The sequence below is a fragment of the Medicago sativa genome, chromosome 8 (genome assembly GCF_051527215.1).
Source record: "Medicago sativa cultivar Bolivia chromosome 8, Bolivia_mono, whole genome shotgun sequence".
NCBI lineage: Eukaryota > Viridiplantae > Streptophyta > Magnoliopsida > Fabales > Fabaceae > Medicago > Medicago sativa.
This window is the reverse complement of record NC_140756.1, coordinates 63,390,859-63,411,599: the sequence shown is the minus strand read 5'-3', so window position 1 is coordinate 63,411,599 and position 20,741 is coordinate 63,390,859. Positions and strand designations below refer to the sequence as shown.

The 20,741-nt window shown below is 32.6% G+C and overlaps 2 protein-coding genes across 3 annotated transcripts; one reads left to right on the top strand and one right to left on the bottom strand.

Annotated features, from left to right (window-relative positions):
* Positions 1 to 830: 830 nt before the first annotated feature.
* On the top strand, positions 831 to 10,633 carry PHOT2 (phototropin 2). 2 transcript variants are annotated; one of them, XR_015021728.1, is made up of 23 exons: positions 831 to 996; positions 1,400 to 1,920; positions 2,305 to 2,487; positions 2,892 to 2,983; positions 3,072 to 3,372; positions 3,494 to 3,701; positions 3,934 to 4,004; positions 4,438 to 4,544; positions 4,770 to 4,819; positions 4,923 to 5,027; positions 5,411 to 5,470; positions 5,569 to 5,658; positions 6,719 to 6,795; positions 7,463 to 7,547; positions 7,660 to 7,740; positions 7,983 to 8,086; positions 8,298 to 8,347; positions 8,609 to 8,715; positions 8,816 to 8,938; positions 9,395 to 9,461; positions 9,588 to 9,700; positions 9,809 to 9,949; positions 10,119 to 10,633. XR_015021728.1 is itself a non-coding variant. In XM_085733342.1 (23 exons), the coding sequence occupies exons 2-23, from the start codon at positions 1,433 to 1,435 to the stop codon at positions 10,233 to 10,235; spliced, it is 2,805 nt and encodes a 934-aa protein (XP_085589468.1). In that variant the 5' UTR covers positions 831 to 996; positions 1,400 to 1,432; the 3' UTR covers positions 10,236 to 10,633. The 2 variants fall into 2 exon arrangements, 1 of the variants encoding a protein (XP_085589468.1); XM_085733342.1 differs by having other exon boundaries at positions 9,410 to 9,461.
* Positions 10,634 to 13,321: 2,688 nt separating this feature from the next.
* LOC146900393 (CTP synthase family protein) lies at positions 13,322 to 19,050 on the bottom strand. The gene is made up of 20 exons (XM_085733340.1): positions 18,674 to 19,050; positions 18,317 to 18,396; positions 17,991 to 18,077; positions 17,796 to 17,846; positions 17,441 to 17,558; positions 17,279 to 17,335; positions 16,933 to 16,997; positions 16,757 to 16,840; positions 16,341 to 16,391; positions 16,189 to 16,251; positions 16,055 to 16,101; positions 15,877 to 15,946; positions 15,730 to 15,792; positions 15,433 to 15,522; positions 15,070 to 15,336; positions 14,876 to 14,961; positions 14,672 to 14,720; positions 14,512 to 14,592; positions 14,334 to 14,427; positions 13,322 to 13,799 (listed from the first exon to the last, which is right to left on the bottom strand). Exons 1-20 carry the CDS (start codon positions 18,789 to 18,791, stop codon positions 13,618 to 13,620), a joined length of 1,803 nt encoding a protein of 600 aa, XP_085589466.1. The 5' UTR covers positions 18,792 to 19,050; the 3' UTR covers positions 13,322 to 13,617.
* Between the last annotated feature and the right edge of the window lie 1,691 nt (positions 19,051 to 20,741).

Sequence of the window (20,741 nt, the reverse complement as noted above, 5' to 3'; positions counted from 1 at the left end):
TTTTCTAATTAATCGCATTTTGTTAATAATTGAACAAAATTAGCACTGAATTCTTTGATAAGAAATATGAGAACTTGATTTAAACAAGTGATACAATAGAGACAAAAAAATTCTCCTCAAAAAAATAGAGACAATAATTTAGTCTTTTATGCTGGTGTGTGTGGTCTTTCTTCTAATATAAAAACTAACAACATATAATTATTTTTGCTGGTAAATCTAAAATTAGACTTTAAGAAAACAACTTTCCACACCCCCTAATTTTTTTACTTTTTTGTCAAGACCCCAATATTACTTCTAATGCATACATATGAAAAACTTGAATTCATGTCAAAACAAAATCTGTTGTCTAGAAGTATATGTGATTTTTAAGAGTTATTGGTAGGAAAATGGTGCTCTGCATCCATTATCCATAGCTTTATTCATTTATGTTAGCTTAATTTAGGCAAAACTTACATGCATTTTCTTACGCATTTTTCGTATGATTTTTAACTAAAAAATCATTTTTGGTGGCTAAAACAAACTTCAAGAAAATTGTGAATTTGAAGTAATCGTAAGTAGTTTAGTTAAGAACCTTGTGAAAAACACATATGAAAATGTATATAAGTTTATTCTTTTATGTTATGCAAAGGATTTTTTTTTTTTTTTTTTACCGGTTTAACATAAAAGAGAGAAAAGCATGATTGCTACATAAAAGGATAGAAAACATTTCATGTTGCCTCGTACGTAAGAAGTAAATTTTTACCATATTAAGCGTCAAAGAAAGTACATAGACTTACACACAGTGAGTTGTTGTATTTGTATTTATGTGATCCTTGAACGTTATCCTTTTTGTCTAAAGCCTGTGCACTGAAATCAAAGCTAAAAGACATAATCACTAAAAGCTTACCTATCCAACTGCAACCAAACACAGTACTCTTCAAGTTTTCAGCATTTGCTACATTCCTTATGAGTCTAACTCAGTTTTCAACTTCTATGAATTTTGGTTAATTTCATTGTGTAAGATATTCTACTTTCAGTTAAAGATTTCTCATTTTCTGCAGATTTTATTGACTTTTTGTTAGTTTGATTCTTCATTTCATTAAATTTGCATGGCATGCCATTCCCTTCATTTATTTATTTATTTTTACTTGGTTCTCCATTCTCCAACATGTGATTTTTTTCATAGGCTTATATTATAATATAATTATAATTAAATTAAATTAAATTAAATACATATACACACAGCTTTTATTTTTTATTTTATTTTGTTGGTCACCCTCCTCTCATGATAGTAGTAGTACTATCTACATTCATCTTTTGCATTTAATTATGTCTCTTTTGTGACTTGTCATGCTCAATGATCATTTCAATTTTCATCACTTAACATAGTTTTCATTTTCATATATAATTTTTTTGATAGGTCATAGTTGATAGATATTCAAATAATTCATAGATGGAGAAAAAGGAATCATCAGCTAATTCTGGAACCAGTAAAGAATCTGTGAACAAATGGATGGCATTTGCTAACAAACCAGATGAAAACTCAACATCAACAAAGGCTCCTTCTGGTGATACTGATCAAATTCTAACCGAAGCAAGTATAGCCGAGAGAGCTGCGGAATGGGGACTAGTTGTAAACTCAGGCAATTTCGTAGCAGCAGTTGAGACAAATTCTTCATTGGATGGTGATAAGAGCAAAGGCATGTCAGATAGGTTTGTTGATTCGGCAAGGACTTCAGGGGAATCGAATTATGGTTCGGAGGCTAAATTGTCGGGGTTGTTTCCAAGAGTTTCTCAAGAATTGAAGGACGCGTTGTCTACACTTCAACAAACATTTGTTGTCTCAGATGCAACCAAACCTGATTGTCCTATCTTGTATGCAAGCAGTGGTTTTTTTAGTATGACTGGTTACTCTTCTAAGGAGGTTATTGGAAGGAATTGGTGAGCATTTTTTTTTCCCTTCGTTTTCATTCGTAGAAAGCAATGTTTTTAAATTGCAGTCGCAGATGCAAATGAGTTGGAGTCCATATATTGTGAGAAGTTATAGACGAATTCAGCTGATACGGTCGAAATTGCAGTTAACTTTGATAGCAAGATATATGCTGCTCTAGCATAGGAGAGTGAGTCTTTGTAGGTATAAGTAGCTAGAAAACGTAGTGATTTAAATTGCAGTCGAGGATGCAGTTAGGTAAGTGTCCTTTAGTGAAAATTTACAGACAAATTCAGCTGATGCAGTCAAAATTGTAATGAACCATGAGTTTTTGTAGACATATAGCTAGAAAATGTGATTACCTTTTAATGAAAGAAGCCAATTTCTTGTTGCAGCCGATTTCTTCAAGGACCTGAAACTGACAAAAACGAAGTAGCAAAAATTCGGGATGCAACGAAGAATGGGAAAAGTTATTGTGGCAGGCTTTTAAACTACAAGAAAAATGGAACTCCGTTTTGGAATCTTCTCACTGTCACTCCAATCAAGGATGATCGTGGCAATACTATCAAATTCATTGGGTTAGTCCTGCTTTTTCTATCTGGTTTTTCTTGCCTTATCTTGTGTATAATGTGACTCGCGGAAAAGACATTACGTCTACGGTGTATTAGAAGTTTAGAACTCTAAGCATTATAACATTTTATCAAGAGAATCATGCAGTCAAGGGTTCGCTGCATTTGGATGAAGATCACACGACCCGTATTCTGAGTTCACATAATCTGCTTTGAAGTTAAAACTTGGAATATAAGCCGAGATCAGCAAGTGTGCGAATGTGTGACTGCAAAGAATCCAATTACAACAGGGATATACTTAGACAATTAGTTATGTATTGATGTAATCAATGTAGAGAAATATTTTAGTATACTATTAGTTAGTAATAGGTTAAATAGAATGTGGTTAACAAAGCTGTTGCATATTATTACAGAATGCAGGTTGAGGTGAGCAAATACACAGAAGGTGTGAATGAGAAGGAACTAAGACCAAATGGATTACCAAAATCATTAATTCGCTATGACGGTAATGCAAACAGTTGAGCCATTTTTTGAGATATTGTGTGATGATGATTCCAACTTCACATGTAATAATGTAATTTCTCATTTGCTAGCTCGTCAAAAGGAGGAAGCTATGGGTTCAATCACTGAGGTTGTTCAAACTGTTAAGGATCCAAAATCGATTATTCGCGGTAAGAACGATGACACTGCAACCATCATGCATGAAGAGCCAGAGAATCTCGATCATGATTTTGTTTTGCCAAAGTCTGTTGAACCTGTGAACGCCGGTACAACACCTGGTAGACAAACTCCATTGAAATTACATGGCGATAATAATAATATGTCGCGCTTTAGTTCTTATGAGGAAAGGAACAACAAGTCATCAAGAAAATCTGGAATTACTCCTTTGAAAGGGTACTTTGTTTATTATTTATTCTTTAAATATGATCCATAATTCACTTCTAGTTTGTATAAAAAGGATTACTATTATTTTGAAACTTTCAATAATACTTATATGTTTCCTATTTTGTTGCAGTGTTAAAGGGAAATCTATGAGTTCTGTAGGGAGAGATAAGGACAAGACTATTGTTGAACCTGAAGTTTTGATGACAAAGGAAATAGAGTGGTCCAAATATGAGCTGAGAGAGAGGGATATAAGGCAAGGAATTGATCTAGCAACCACATTGGAGAGGATAGAAAAGAATTTTGTGATTTCTGATCCTAGACTTCCAGATTGTCCAATTGTAAGATTAATTAATGATATTTTTATTTTATTGGGAGCAATTGGTGCTTTCTTCCCTTGAAAATGAAAATTCTTTGTCTTAGAAGCATACTTTATTATATTTCACCTAATACATATTAAGCTTCTAAGTTTAACTTATATGGATAAAAGATGATTATCATGTATATAGAGCATTAAACTTGTCAAGTGTGATGATATAATACCTTGAGTTATTATTGTTGGTTTCTTTGCAGATATTTGCATCAGACAGCTTTCTTGAGCTTACAGAATATACACGAGAAGAAATTTTGGGTCGAAACTGTCGGTATAAGTTCTACTATATATTCATGCTTTTTTTTTTCCTTGTAGAATTTCTGATTATATACACTTGTGACTTGTAAATTGACCACTTTATAAAAAGTGTGTTACCTTTTCAAAAAAAAATCAGCAATCATAAAGAGTATATTCAAAAGAGTGTGTATTTCTCATTTTTAAAATTAATGTTGACATTCTTTGGAGGATCAAAGTTATGATACTTGCATTATTGAGAAACAAACGCAATGACTAGAATCTTTTGAGGACCAGTAATGATGCTTGTATCTTTGAGAACAATGGATAGATATTAGATAGTCTTTAAAGTTAAGCATTTTCGGTTATTTATGGTAACAAATGGTAAATTTTTCATGGTTAGGATATAATGTCCTAAAAGTCCTGTCTCTTAGTCACTTAGATTGACATCTACTTCACATAATTTATAGGTTTCTTCAAGGACCAGAAACAGACCAAGCAACTGTCAATAGGATTAGAGATGCTATCAGAGATCAGAGGGAAATCACAGTTCAGTTGATCAACTATACAAAAAGTGGTAAGTAATTGGTCAAACTATATAGTATCTACACTCGCGACTGCGTCTTAAAACCTTGAAAGAGGATAAGTCAAATTATCGAGCATCAACAATTCTGACTCTCTTTCCTTATTGGAGGATGAATTATCCTCTCTTCCAAAGTTTTAAATCGCGGTCGCGGACAAATATTTTGTGGTCAAATGTGGCGGAAAAATATTTAAATCGAATCTGATTTAAAATTTGTAGGAAAGAAATTTTGGAATTTGTTTCACTTGCAACCTATGCGTGACCAAAAGGTGATTAAAATACTCTACTATTTTCCTAGAACACAATTAATTTGCACATTAAAAGTTAATATCTATTTATGAATAGTGTTAATTTTAATGATTTTATGCTTAGGGTGAACTTCAATACTTCATTGGTGTTCAATTAGATGGAAGTGATCATTTAGAACCTTTAAGAAACCGCCTGTCCGAGGGTTCTGAGATACAAAGTGCTAAATTGGTAAGTATTCGGAATCTCTTTCTTATAAGTATTTTTCTTTGAATTCACCTTGAGTTAGCTATATTGACTTATTTGAACTTATGAATTAACATAAACACTTGGGAGAACTTACGAAAACAATTTATAACAAGATTCGAATACAATAATGTATCATGGCACTATTCACATGCTTTCAAGATGAATGATAAGGAATTGTTTACTAACATATGTTCATATTATTTGTATCTTACTAGGTCAAATATTCAACTTTTTTTACATGTGAAACTTTTTTTTATTTAGGATTTCTCAAATACTTAAGTGAAAAAATTTGCTAGATGATCAACAAAATGAATGATTAAGAAATTTTTTACTAAAATGTCTTCATATTATTTGTATCTTACTAGGTGAAAGCCACTGCAGAAAATGTTGATGGAGCTGTTAGAGAACTTCCTGATGCCAATTTGGTAAGGTATTCCTTTTGGGTTATAAATAAAATAGTATTGTTTCATATATTTAAGTAAAAAAAATTGATTATGATTGATTTTGTACTTATTGGTTACAGAGACCAGAAGATTTGTGGGCAATTCATTCTCAAACAGTTTCTCCAAGACCACACAAAAGGGACAATCCTTCTTGGGTAGCTATTCAAAAGGTACCAATTTAAAAAATCATATATATTTTCTAATTAATCTTCTTATATGTATGTTGCATACAATTTGTCAAAAAAAAAGTAAGTTGTATACATCAACATTGTGTGGAGTAAATGTGCAAAATACTTTTAATCTTACATAATTGTTATGTTGAAGATAAGTTTTACATTGTGTGCAAAATAAATTTATTTCTGCATAAATGAAACATGTTTAATTATCTTTTAATTTTAAATTTTTAAAATATCCTCCGCAAAAATCTAAATTCTCTTAAAATGAGACGAATTAGATATAAATTTTTTAAATGTCAAAAACTTGCGATAAAAGTAACAAAAATTTGAACTCATAAAATTTGAACTCATAAATCAAATTTTAAACTTATTTTATGTGCATATTCTTTTCAATGTTTTAAACAAGTCTTAAAAAACATTTAATTTGAAGCCAACTTAATATCATATTCTTGCATAATGATTTTATACAGATTAAAAATTGAAATATTTTTTTACAGATTAAAAATGAAATATTTTAATTTTACAGATATTCAAAACATTTTGTTTTTACTAAGATATTAAAAACACATTTAAAACTAGTGTTTAACTATTAAATGTGAATACGCTTAGTATGAAAAAAATCTGATTGGAAAGGAGAACCCGCCTTGTGTGTCCACAAATTTTCCAACGAAGACTATCACTGCTAAACAGAACCGCAGTGAAAAAAAAATTATTGACCTCCTAGTGGGTAATGAACTAAAAGTCACACGGATTACCAAAAGCACCACCAGAATCGTAGAAACTTCCGAAGTCTAAAAGCTCGAACAAGATATTACCATTTGCGTCTATTTCTTTTTGTTCGAGCTTCCTAAACTTCAGATGTTTTACAATTCTCATTAAATTTTACTTCATCTGCAAAATGGAAATGAAAATAAAGAGAAATTGAGCAATCACACTCTACAGTAGAAATTGACTATGCACTTTTTTTTTAGTAGATTTTTTTCTATGGACTTTATTATCAGGTTTTGTGTTTTGTAATAATCAATTAATTAATTTGTTTGATGACATTGTTCAGATAACTGCAAGAGGAGAGAAAATTGGGCTTCATCATTTTTCTCCCATAAGGCCCTTGGGTTGTGGAGATACTGGCAGGTAATTAACCAACTCGCCCTTATAATTGTATAAGAAATTAACCATGCATACTTTGAATATTTTTACTCAGAATCAAATTTCCTTCACATTTTTGTTCATAATATTTTCCTTTTCATTCAACGTGTTTGTTTAATCTTGAATTACAAACGTTTAACATAGTAACAGAAGATAGATTCTTCTGTGGGACACTCCGATAGGTAGTTTACGATGTACTTGAAAATCGTTTGAAACCCTAATGACGATACAAGTCACTCCCTCATAAGTAGAAGTTCACGGTGGTACTACTTATGGCTGAGGTGGTGACTTGGTCGACAAGGAAGCAAATATAAGTTGAGTTTTGAAGCACACATACGCTTTCCATGGTTTTTGTTGAACATAACTGATCAGGTCAGTGTTTCAATCATGATGACGAAGTGTATCGTGAGGTTATATTTTTAGAGGGTGAAGTCGGTCATCGTTGGAGTTTCAGCCGATTTTCAAGTACCTGACTATGGTGGGCTACCTATCAAAATGTGTCTAACTTAGAACTTGCTTATGATAGAAAGTGTTGTTTTGTTTTGTTTATTGAGATACTGTTGAGTTGGATAAAGAAACTACAAAGCGAGGTGTTGGTCTGTTTCGGATGTTGTGCATTATTTTCATGGTGTTGTTCTGTTTTGTGTTACAGTGTTCATTTAGTGGAACTCCAAGGTACCGGCGAACTATATGCAATGAAGGCAATGGAAAAGTCTGTAATGCTAAATCGTAATAAGGTCCGAGTATTTCTAAGATAGTTATTGCTTTTTCAATTGGGATGGAGACACATAGTTATTTTATCTCATTATTATATTTACCTAAAATTTACTTGTCTGTTTTTTATTACAGGTTCATCGAGCATGCATTGAAAGAGAGATTATATCATTACTGGATCATCCTTTTCTTCCAACACTATACACCTCATTTCAGGTAAGTCTCACTTGTTTAGTAGTATCTTGTGAATTATTACTCTTATCTTGTTAAGACTATATTCTCTTATTATGTTCACTCAAAGCATTATTGATTTAACTAAATAAAATGCCTGAAAATTTCAGTTTTTATGATTACTTAGCTGTATCATTGATTCAAGGAAGTCTTGAAGACTAATAATGGCAGTGCCTATTGAGTATTGGCTGCGAACCTCTGTTCTGATATTTCCTTTGTTTTAACAGACAGACACACATGTATGTTTGATTACTGACTTCTGCCCTGGGGGTGAGTTGTTTGCATTACTCGACAGACAACCCATGAAGATTTTAAAAGAAGATTCAGCAAGGTATTTTTGGTTTTCCATTTTTTCTCAAATTTCTTAGGCCGTATGATTGCTTGAAATTTTCTGTCTCGATAATATTGATGACTCCTGTCTGCAATTTTATACTAGATGTTTGATAAGGTATACATGAAGTCATCACTTAATTACTATTATTGGAATCCATCATCTGTAATTACAGGCCCTTATAATTTTTGTTAACTTTTATTGTATCCAGGTTCTATGCAGCAGAGGTTGTTATTGGTTTGGAATATCTCCATTGTTTGGGTACACTGCTCATTATATCATTTTATTTGTTCATATTACCTTAGGAAGTTCGGTATAAGCGAAAGACAAAATACAAAATAAATATATGAGATATTATTCCCTATTGACATAATATGATACGAAATGCTACACGATAATCCTAAACAATAAATACAAAGACAATAATATATTTTCTTTAGCATAATGTAATTGACACTTAGCTTTGAATAATCGCATTGTCCTTTACTATGTAATCTGAATATTGTTGTTGAATCTGTCTAGGTATAATTTATCGTGACTTAAAGCCTGAAAATCTCTTACTTCAGAAGGATGGCCATATTGTATTAACTGATTTCGATCTATCATTTATAACATCCTGTAAACCCCAGGTACTTACCCTTGTTCCAGATAAAAATAGCTCATATAAATATATTCTTGATGCACAAGAAATTCCCCGGCATTCTCACCTTTTTATATTTATTGGTGCAGGTTGTTAAGCAGTCATTACCTGGTAGTAGAAGAAGATCTCGAAGTCAGCCACCACCTATATTTGTTTCCGAGCCAGTAACACAATCAAACTCATTTGTTGGAACTGAAGAATACATTGCCCCGGTATGGTGAATTCCTTAGTCCCTTTTGTTTGTTTCTTATCTTGCTCTACACTGCATGGTCTTTATTCCGGCTTGTAGTACAGCATTTCATTTCAGCTATATACTAACGTGCACGCAGCTTATTGTGAATTGTATTTAAAACAGTAGACCAAATCGTGTCGTTTTGTAATTTAGATAATTTCAACTGGGCTTATGCATATAGTCCATGCATTATGCACAAAGGACTCATAAGTGAAGTAGTGTGTTAAAGATGTAATAACAGAGAAAATAGAGTAGATATTTGCAAGTTTGGAAAAAAATGGTGATTTATTTCATATTATATTTTTCAAAATAAGGTTTCTCTGTACAGTTTCATCTAACCTAAGGTTTATTAATGTGATCTAGTGAAAGTCATGATGTTCATATAATATTTTATTATTTATTTGTTATCATTATTATCATCATTCAAGGATTTTAGGTTACTTGATATCAGGAAATCATAACCGGAGCGAGGCATACAAGTGCTATAGATTGGTGGACCCTTGGTGAGCATTTCCATCTTTTTGTTTGCATACTAAAAATGGAGCATGCCATTTTTCCTCTTATGTAACTAAACCAGCTTGTTTGCATACAAAATATTCACAATTTTGTTTATGATGTCCTGAATATAGGTATCTTGTTGTATGAGATGCTATATGGCCGTACACCATTTAGAGGAAAGAATAGACAGAAGACATTTTCCAACATCTTACACAAGGATCTTACCTTTCCAAGCAGCATCCCGGTATATTAAAGATCTTACCCCTAGATATGTAAATGTATCACCTAAAAAGATTCGTAAAGTCATTGTTTTGAACATGTATCGACCGATATAATTTGACATATTTTGCAGGCTAGTCTTGCAGCCAGGCAGTTGATTAATGCACTATTGCAAAGAGACCCAGGCAGTCGTCTAGGTTCCGCAACAGGAAGCAATGAAATCAAACAACATCCTTTTTTCCGTGGAATCAATTGGCCTTTAATCCGCAACATGGTAGTATCCTTGTGATTTCTTTTAAATTTAATGATTAGAAACAACATCATCATCATAGCAAATGGTTTAGGTCTGGTTCAACTGATGTTTAACAGTAGTTTTATCATTTAGAGAAGTTAGAAGCTCGATATTATTGCAATAACCACTTGTAATTATTTGTTTCATGCAGAGTCCACCCCCATTAGATGTTCCTCTTCAATTCATAGGGAAAGATCCAACGGCTAAGAACAAGAAGTGGGAAGATGATGGTGTTCTCAATACCTCCATTGATATGGATATTTTTTGAAGTTCAACACAAGATTCCTCAGTATGCAATGTTTTGTTAGCATCATGTCTGATTCATGCTTCAAAACAATCACTATAACTGAGACATTCAAGTGCAAGAGCTTCGTCTATCGATCTGGTTGGTGTCCATTGCCATATTGCGTAGGGTCAGCATAAAATTATCATGTACATTGAATAAAGCCAGAAGATGTTTTACTGTTTGAGACATGCTTCATAGTTTACGCTCATGGACGATACATCAATATTGTAATTTTGTAAATGCCTTAAAATCGTAACTGAGTAGCATGAGGAGAACTAAACATAGCATGTAAAAACATATGTTGTATCATTATTAAAGGTTGTTTGTGCATTTGTCAACCTAAACCAATGCAGATAGAAAAAAACTCGTCATTGATTTAAGTTTTTGTTTATATTGTATCTTTGTTGTTTGTTTTTCTTAGGTAGTTTTAGGTATTTTGCTTAGCAATATAGTCTAAGTATAAAACAAATTATTCTTGCTATACCAAAGTCAGACTAGAGTTATTAAAATATGTCCAATCCGATTAATTACTTTTTTTTTAGAGATCCGATGAACTACTTGTTGACCAGATATAATAAATTGGTTGAGCTATCAAAATAGAATATTGTTTTAGCGCCCCTTGAGTTGTTCAATCAATCTATTGAAACATATCTTTCGATACGTTTTTTTTCTTATAGACCAGATCGGAAGCTATCTTCAGATATGTGTTTTCACTGAATTTTAAACAATCAGGGGCCTATGAAGCAAAACTCATCAACATATGAGACATAATAGAACTTTACACACCCACATACCTTAAGCATCATATGATTCTGGAACATAGCAAGCTATTGGGACATAGCATTCAAAATTGCTTGAAGTTAAGCTCAATTGACAAGAATGAAGGTTTAACTAAGGCACCAAAGAAGGCTCAACCTGTTACACACAACAATAAGAATCCATCTAAACTTGACTTGGCTGACAAGCAACCTGCAGTTATCCTTGATAGTAAGCCTCAGGAGGATTTGTTGAATACTGAAGGTTCTCCTATAGATCATGCTACTCCTCTCATTAATGTTGTTCCTGATGGAGAAGTTGTAGTTCATCACTCAGAGCAACAGTTGTTATCTGAACAATCTATTCAGCTTAATGATCCAGCCCTTGAGAGAATATCAAAGAATAACTTAGATGCACCCTTGAATACTGTACCTTTGACAAACTCTTTTTTACCTTTTGAATGATTTGAATAACTCTTCGGATCGGGAGGCTTTGGTTGAGGAACTGAATAGTGGCTTTGACTCCATCATTGTGAATAAAGCTGCTATTCAATCTTTGGTTGTAAGCCGCAAGTTAACTAGCTATTCAGAGAACCTGGTCATAGGTACTTCTATTGCTGATTTAACTATGGAGTCTCTGCAGCAAACTATGCCTCAGCCTATCACTACCAATTACATCTCTCTGACATGTGCCAAGCTTCCTGTTTTTCCTGTCTTAAAACCTGTGAATTCTAGATTGGAAGCTGCAGCTCAGAACAGTGTTGCCATTCTGCCGAAGTCTTGGGGAGACCTTACTGATGAAGAAACTGATACTACCTTAGAGAAGGAGCTAACTTTCCACCTAGCGGAGAATTCATCTATTTGTCTAGATAGTCAAATCTTAAATTTGTGTCCTGATAGAAGTGTTCACACTAGTAATTTGACGGATATGAATGCTGAGATGTTGGTAACAGTACCAAAAGACACCAGCATTGCTCCTACCCATACTGATGCTGCTTTAAGAAGTGTTGAAATTTTAAAAACGATCTGAGGGGATACTTCATCTGCTGATCAGGATCAGATAGACAAAGAGGATGATGGTAAAACTAGTAAGCCTTTTACTCCTTTTGTCTCAAATAGACAGAAGAATAATAAATTGCAGCAGTCTAAAGGGATGAAAGAGGATTGCATTCACACCCGCGTCAAAAGTGGAATTTCCAAAGCCTATAAAAAATGATGTTGTTGTTTTGCTGTTAGTGGCTAGAATGTTCTCTCTTAGCCTGTAGTTCTTCCTTCTAGTTCATTGCTTCTTTTCTTCATTGGGTATAGGCTTTTGTTCCCCCAATATTTCTTTGTACTTCTTTTCATCTATTAATTTTTCTCTGGCTTTATCAACAAAAAAAAAAAAATCATATGATTCTGGAAATACACTTTCATTTCATATGGAAAACAAAAAAACTTATTTTTGTTTGAAAATACTCGTCCAGACAGAAAAATCAATGTTTTTTCTAGTTATGTACTTCTGAAAGAAAATTGTTTTATCAACCCCTCAAGTTGCTTAAAATCCCCTAAGATTTATAGGATCATAACTTCCGAACACATAAATCTATCGAGAATTACGACTTCGTCGTTTTTTTTTTATCGGGTCATAACTTTCGATTGGCTTATTTTTAGGGGCCTATAGTGCAACTTCCTTTCTGAAATGCTAGGGGGCGAGAAAGGTTAGTCCCCAATAATAAACTTCAGTAGTCCATTACAAGTCAACCTATAATAGATGGGATCAACTCGTTGTACAGTTTCTCAATCCGCCTCACTATATGCTCAAATCTACCAAAATACACAACACAAAAACGTACTTCTGGATGTATATTACATGTCAAAATACACTACTGAATTGGTAAGCCCCTGCGTTTTTGGAGATCGGATTGAGAAATTATCTAAATTTAATTGTGTGTGTTCCATACTCCAAAGCATGTGTTCATATCTTGCAACTTGGGATCTGTTGTATTCTTGGATTACAACTTGATTAGATGTCAGGTGAATAGGTTATACATTACATATCCTTTTGAAGTTTAAATCATAGGGTACATCAAAAGTGGTTGATGCACGGAGTGTGAGTGTTGTGAACTTAGAAGTACCGAGTTCAATTACTACTAATAAATTACATATCCTTTTATGAAAATGGATGCATTGCATATGTTTATAAACCGGTTTAATTCGTGAACCAACACAATCTTATTCTTTTACTTGCAGACAGAATCAGGTCTTTAAAATGAACATAGAAAAAAAAATAGTAGAGAAAGTTGCGAGAAAATTTCTAGACAGAATCAGATCTTTGCAAAAACAAAGGCAGCTAATGCACTAAAACATGAAGAGTTCCAATACATGAAGAGTTCCAAACTCAGAAACACTTAAAAAAAAACTTAGTTAAAAGAGCTAGCCCCATTAAAAAGGCCGGGATCAATGCTCATCATCTCTGTCTGTATCATCCTTAAAACTCTATTCCTACCAACTTTCAGTTTTTGACTGTACAAACAACTTCTCTTAAGAAAGCCCTCAAACACCATATTTAACCAATTAACCTTGAAATTTCTAACACATCAAGTAAACACTAGTAGTAGTTATAACATTTAGTAATGAAATCCATTTCCATTGATATTGCCATTGCCATATACATGTTCTGGCCAATAAGCATGTGGTTTTATTGCTGATCCATTCTGACATGTTTTGACTGCTGGGATATCACTTCCTACTCCTCTTGAAGAGTGTCGTAAGACAGCATCAAGTTTTCCACATGCTGCTGCAATAAACCCTGTTGTGTTTTGACATTAACCAATCCAAAAGTTAACATCTCAATTCTAAAATTGTTTTTCTAACTAACAAAAAGGTTTTACTAACTAATTGATCACAAGCAACTAACTTAAATCCCAGGGACTCGCAGTGATTCTGCCAAACTCACGTGAATACAAACATGCATAAAATGATGAATGCATGTTTGATACTTTGGTATGAAAATGTCGACCACCCCATTTTTAGATGTGTTGTTTCCTTGAAAATGCATGTAGTTCAATACACAGATAACTAACACTAGAAGACTTCACATTTTTACAAAGGTTTGATACTTTGGAACGCTTAAGTTATGATTGAAGATATGCCAATGGTATTATATTATATTATATTATATTTCTATGAGCAATATATGTTGCCATTGAAAAATAAAAATAAGGAAATGCAATGGATTTCCTAATGAAGTCTAGCTAGAATCTAACCTACAAAAGTTGAAGATCATATATTGCAAAGATGATCAATTAAAGTTAACATGGAATTAGAATGTAGACATGTATACCTAAGAACAAAGGAGAAGGTCTCGCTGGTCTTGATTTAAATTCAGGATGGAATTGGACACCAATAAAATAAGGATGATTAGGTATCTCAACAATCTGTCAAATGAAACAACAAAAATCTCAGCTACATATGTTAGTACTAATTGAAAAAGCTACATGAGAAGAGAATATCTATAGTACCTCCATGCGTTGACCAGTTTCATCCTTTCCAGTAAACGAAAGACCGGAATTTTCAAGGCTAGTAACCAAATCAGGGTTCACCTGCATAATACTAGAGATCATTCTCTGTTCTATACAAACATACAAGATAATTCTATGCATGACAATGCAAATGCAATACCTCATATCTATGCCGATGTCTCTCATCAATGAAGCTTTTGCAGCCATATCTAAGAGACAGGGTCTACGTGTTAGAAACCTAATAAATCTCATTCATTGAAAGCACGTATTTATCTCTTTCATGCCACATAAAATATTGAGTCATCAGCACAAGGACAAAAAAAAGTGTTTACAAAAAATCTCAATGAAGTAACAATATACTCACAATTTTGCAGATTTGCATTCCTTGGTCTGGAAATATGTCCTCCTTGATCCAAGACGCATGGTACCACCCATATGTGTTTTTGATCCCTACACAAAACAGTTCAAACAAGTTACAAAATAGAGAATTAAAAGATGCATGTTTCTAATCAATATTTTTAGCATTAGCACATGAAATTAATAAACCAATGTACACACCTCAGGCATGAATATGACGCATGGACTTTTAGTATTCGGATCAAATTCAGTACTATTAGCATCTTTTAAACCAAGCACAGATCGTGCAAACTCTATGACAGCAATTTGCATTCCAAGACAAATGCCAAGGTATGGAATTCTGTTTTCGCGTGCATATTTAGCTGCAATAATTTTTCCTTGCACTCCTCTATCACCAAAGCCTCCCGGAACAAGAACACCATCAGCACCCTTTAATAACTTCCATGCTGCCTTATAAGCATCAGGGTTCTGCAACATTAGATAAAAATATATATAAGAAGTTGCTAGTGTGAAGAATAATTAACAAAATTTGTTTTTTATATAATGATTCAAAATTCATGTAACCTCTTTTGCAGTTGCATCTTCGAGGTTGGTAGCTGAAATCCAATCCACGGTAAGTTTCTTTTGGCAACTAACAGAAGCATGAACTAAGGCCTGATATCAAATATTAAATGCATCAACATATGTAAGTAACAAAAAACACAAGCACATGTACTTCATGAAGGAGACCGACATATGCAAGTAAGCATGTTAGGGAGTTAGGTTCAGAGAAAAGCCAAAAATAAATATTTCACTCTTTAAAAAATCTCAGGAAGCTACAAGATTAATGCATTATGCAGCCATAAAGTTTAAGCTATTCACCTTTGTAACTGAGAGGTAGGAATCAGAAAGACATGTATATTTCCCGACTATCGCTATACGAACCTGCCATTTTCAAGGAATAAAAATATAAATATTTACAATAATCAAGTATAATAATAAAATTAAAATTGGATTTTGATCACTCACTGGTTCATGAAGCAAATCACAAGATTCAGCTCTACAAGTCCATTCCTCTAAATTAGGCTCTTGAGTTATACTGTATATGCAATAAAAACCAGCCTTTCAGAAAAATAAGAGATAAAAAATTGTTGATATTCATTGAGTCCATGAAATAGAACAAATTGAGGGAGTTAGTGAGACTAACCCTTGAAGGTTCAGCACTTTAAATATAGCTTCATGAGCCTTCTGATCCTATAGACCAGAGGAAAATAATTTGTAAAAAATTGTACCTACAGATAAGATGATTTTATAGTTCAGCAGTTTTGGAGGGAAACTTACTCTTAAAAGCAAAGGAATGTGCCATATGTTAGGAACATCATAAAGAGTAATTATGCTTTCCCCCTGCAAACATAACGCAACTTTAGTAGAGAAAACTCTTGCAAATCACAAATCATTTGAACTTGTACATATATATCATTACGAAAACATACCGGAAGCAGGCAAAATTGAGAAAGTTTCGCCTTTGCATTCTCATCCAGTACCTGAGAAACAACTAAGTTTTAGAATCCTAAACTAAAAAGTTCCAGTCAAGAGTAGTATGATTGCATTGCAGCATGCATTTGTGTTCCTTTTGTGCATATACTATAATGCTACGAAGCATTGACAGAGACATGATACTGACACATATACACCGATAATAATTTGAGAAAATAAAATAAAATGAATAAATGTAATCAAATGTGCCAGTGTTGTAACGGACACACGAACATGTTTCAATCTGAAGTATATGTGGTTATTTTGTGCACATTTGTTGATATGTAGGATAAATAAATATATATATATATATATATATATATATATATATATATATATATAGAGAGAGAGAGAGAGAGAGAGAGAGAGTAACCATTGTGCTGCGGCAAGCCAAGATTTGTGGAGTCAGTCCTTGGCTTCTAAGTCCTCTCACACTATGCTGTGTTGGTTTTGTTTTCTGAACATGAAAAGGTTATTTTATATGTTGGATGAAATAAAAATCATTTTTTACATAGATCTCAAAGGCCATTTAGTGTTGTAAGACATTACTTGTTCACCAACAACATTTAAAACAGGAACAAGGCTGACATGAACCAAGCAAAAGTTGTTAGCACCTGCAAATGAACATATACCATGTAACAACTATAAAAACGGCCTCTCCAAAAAAAAAAAAAACTATAAAAAGGACATGTAAGTTTTAAATTGTGGTCCACAACTAAAATTGCAGCCACAATAACAGTTTTAGAAGTCTCTGCAACGCCATCGCAAGTAAATAATCACATTTGCCTGTATTTTACCGCAATAAAAAGACTTCCGGTGCAAACGATGTTGCGGTTGCGGCTACAACAATTTAAAACCAAAGGGAAAACTTTGTAAATAAATAAAGTATTCTTACCTACTCTATATGAGAAATGTCCTAATGCTTGAATAAAAGGCATGGACTCAATATCACCTGCATCCAGAAGAATTTAAATTCAAATTCAAATTATAAAACAATAGAAACAAACAATCTAATTCTAACCATGAAGAAGCCTGAGGAATGTTTTCAAGATTGTACCTATGGTTCCACCCAATTCTATGACACATACATCAGCTGGACCTTCTTTTCCATCCACTGGTATGTGGGCCACCCTTTCTATCCAATCTTGAATAGCATCAGTAATATGAGGGACAACCTAAAGTAGAAAATAACACCATAACATCAAAACCATATATCATGAAGATCTTTGTTTATCATCACAAACAAAAAATGAAAACATGTTTATTACATCTTTACACTAGCGGTGAGTTTGACAAAATTACGGTGTGTGCCAGGTAATTTTGTCTAAAAAGCTTCAATAAAATTACAGTGTCACCATGATTTTACCAAACTCGTGCCGATCTAAACATGCACTAAATTAATTAGGCAGTACCTGGACAGTTTTTCCTAAATAGTCACCTCTTCTCTCCTTATCAATGACAGACTGTAAAATTATGTAAAAATCAAAGTTAGAGTCCATAAGATATGAAGGAGTTAGTTGTAAATTCCAAATAATGATCTTGAGAATCTGTCACAGGTGGGAAAAAAAAGGGACCATAATTCCATGTACATGACAAGGGAAACTTGCCTGGTAAATCTTTCCTGTAGTTATGTTATTATCACGGGTCAACTTGACATCCATAAAGCGCTCATAGTTTCCAAGATCCAGGTCCACCTTTCAACCAAAATAAAGAGTCAAGATTCTTCTTTTTTTTTTGTTCTTACACAAAAACACAGCTTTTTAACAATTTATTACTGAGAGAAAAAAATTGCATAAAGTTAGTACAATATTTTTCTTTCATTTTTTTCCCTTGAAACAAGGTTCATTTGTTTGTTATGGTTATTTTATTATTTATTTTTGGCTTTTTTAGGCATGTTCTTGAAATCAGAAAAACAAGTAATGTTTGTTTGTACCTCACCACCATCATCTAACACATAAACTTCTCCATGTTCAATAGGTGACATTGTTCCAGCATCTGTGTTCAAGTAAGGATCTGAAAAAGTGTGCCAAAATAACCAACTAGTAAGAAAAATGCAACACAACCCTTCAAACGATTAGAACTAAAAATAAATAAAACCCTTCAAAAATTCAAACTTTAAACAAAAATAAATAATGGGTAGGGGTTATTTTTGTCAAATGAACAAGAAAAGAACAAGAAAAAACAAGAACAGAATAAAACTGCAAAAAAAGAAAGAAAACAAAATGCATGTTTTTTTTCTTTTGCTGCAAAAGGTGGTGATGAAAATTGAAGAGAGAAAGATAAGATATACCAATTTTGATGGCAGTGACACGAAGTCCACAAGCTTTGAGAAGCAAACCAATACTACTAGCAGTAACTCCTTTACCAAGTCCACTAACAACTCCACCGGTTACAAGAACATACTTCATTTTTTTCTTCTTCAAAATTTCTTAACTTTTTCAAATTTTCAATGTCTTTGTCTTTGTTGTTAATGAGAATAAGAACACCCTTTTACACAAAGAGCACAAAGGAACACTAAAAAGTGTTTTTTTTTTTTTTTGGTTAACAACTTTTGAGTTTGTGCAACAGACACAAGCAACAGAAAGAGGGTAGCTTAGGAAACAGAACAAAGCAGAACAGTGAATCTCTTTGAATAGTTAGTTAGCATGAAGTATGAAATATGAATATGAAGAAGAAGATGGCAATAGGTTGTTTATATATACACCATGCTGCTTCTAATTTTCATAGAATACAGAGAGAAATTGACCGGTAAACTTTGTTATAAATATAATAATTTAATAAAAATCATTAAATACTATGATATGTATTTATTACGTGTCATTTAGTCAGTTTTCATTAAAATAACTAATTGAAAAATATTTAATATTTGTGCACAACATGTTATAGACCTTCTCTAAAAAAAATGTTATAGACTTCCTTAAAAAGAAACATGTTATAGAAATTTCCTTTTAAAAAAAATGAGTTAAATAATGTTTTTTTTAACAGGTTAAAATGAAATATATTAAACACCACCTTCCAATCAGAAGGTGTGCCAAGAAGAAAACAAGGGGAAGGAAGAGGAGGACATGCTTTTCTTTTTTAAATTACGGATATTATAAAATGATTTTTAAAAAATTGAATTAACAACATGATAAATGATCATATAATAACTTGTCAAAAAAAAATGATCATATAATAAAAAAAAAACATTTTACATTATTCATAATTTAGAAAATAAAAATGATCCCTCCTTTATCTTCCTCTCTTAAACTTTCAATTCAAACACACCCTACGAGTTCAAATACAAAAAACAATTAACCAACGCACATTAAAGAATAGGCATTGATTAGAAAAGAAAATAAAACAATACAATTAACCAACACTCAAACAATCAAAGAGACACTGCCACCAACCATCAAACTCAAGAGAAACGTTTACAATCTTATGCTTCAACCAACACAAAAACAAATATTTAACATTATCAAGTAACTGAGGCATCAATTTCTCCATGTAATTAAATAATATTTTTTTGAACGAGCTAAAATGAATTATATTACTAATAACAAGAGCAATTTACCCCGCACAAGACGTGCAAGGAATGAACTACCAAAAGAATTTGTACAAAGTTACCGGTGCCTTAACACGAGAAGCACCATCCAGAAAGCTAAACCAAAATGATAAAAAAATTAAGTAACAACACTCATACAAAGTAAAGGGTGCCGCCACCAATCATGAAAGCTAAAAACAAAGGTACACAAATTTGCTTTCAACCATAAAAAAGTTTGCAGCTATATATATATATATATATATATATATATATATATATATATATATATATACGGTCTTTGAGATTAGTTGGTGATAATTAAAAAATTAAAAAAAAAAGTGTTAACTTTCAAGTTTTCAGAGGATCTTGGTCTTGGTAATTCGGTGTACAATGTGGTATGAGTCTTAATAATCTAGAATTTAGTTGTGGGATGTGTATAGTCTGATCAATAATTATGTCACCTAAAAATCAAACTAGGGTTCTCCTGAACAATTCTTCTTTTAATGAAGTTCATTAACTATTTGCGCTCAAATGCTTGGTTAATGATAATAAACTTTCAAATCAATAAGCTTTTAGTGATTTGATTTATTCTATAACAAGATGTATTTATAGCAACCAAATCATAACTATTTTTGATAGGTTCAATTCCACTCTCACTTGCGGAGGTTCAATTTTAAGTCAGAGCAAAAATTTATTTGGATTAACAAATTAAAATTGACATTAAAAAGATTGAACCTAAATTTTATAAGACGTATATTTTAAAGTCTCAAACCAAACACTACAAAATAAACCCAAGTGTGTGTATCCATGTCTATGGTAAATTAATATTGCT

Coding starts and splice junctions, on each gene's coding strand:
- PHOT2 (XM_085733342.1), top strand. CDS start 1,433: ATGGAGAAAAAGGAATCATCAGCTAATTCTGGAACCAGTAAAGAATCT. Junction 6,796..7,462: donor GGTTGTGGAGATACTGGCAG/GTAATTAACCAA, acceptor TTTGTGTTACAG/TGTTCATTTAGTGGAACTCC. Junction 9,950..10,118: donor GGCCTTTAATCCGCAACATG/GTAGTATCCTTG, acceptor TGTTTCATGCAG/AGTCCACCCCCATTAGATGT.
- LOC146900393 (XM_085733340.1), bottom strand. CDS start 18,791: ATGAAGTATGTTCTTGTAACCGGTGGAGTTGTTAGTGGACTTGGTAAA. Junction 16,998..17,278: donor ACATTTCTCATATAGAGTAG/GTAAGAATACTT, acceptor GTTCATTTGCAG/GTGCTAACAACTTTTGCTTG. Junction 13,800..14,333: donor ACCTTCTCCTTTGTTCTTAG/GTATACATGTCT, acceptor AAAACACAACAG/GGTTTATTGCAGCAGCATGT.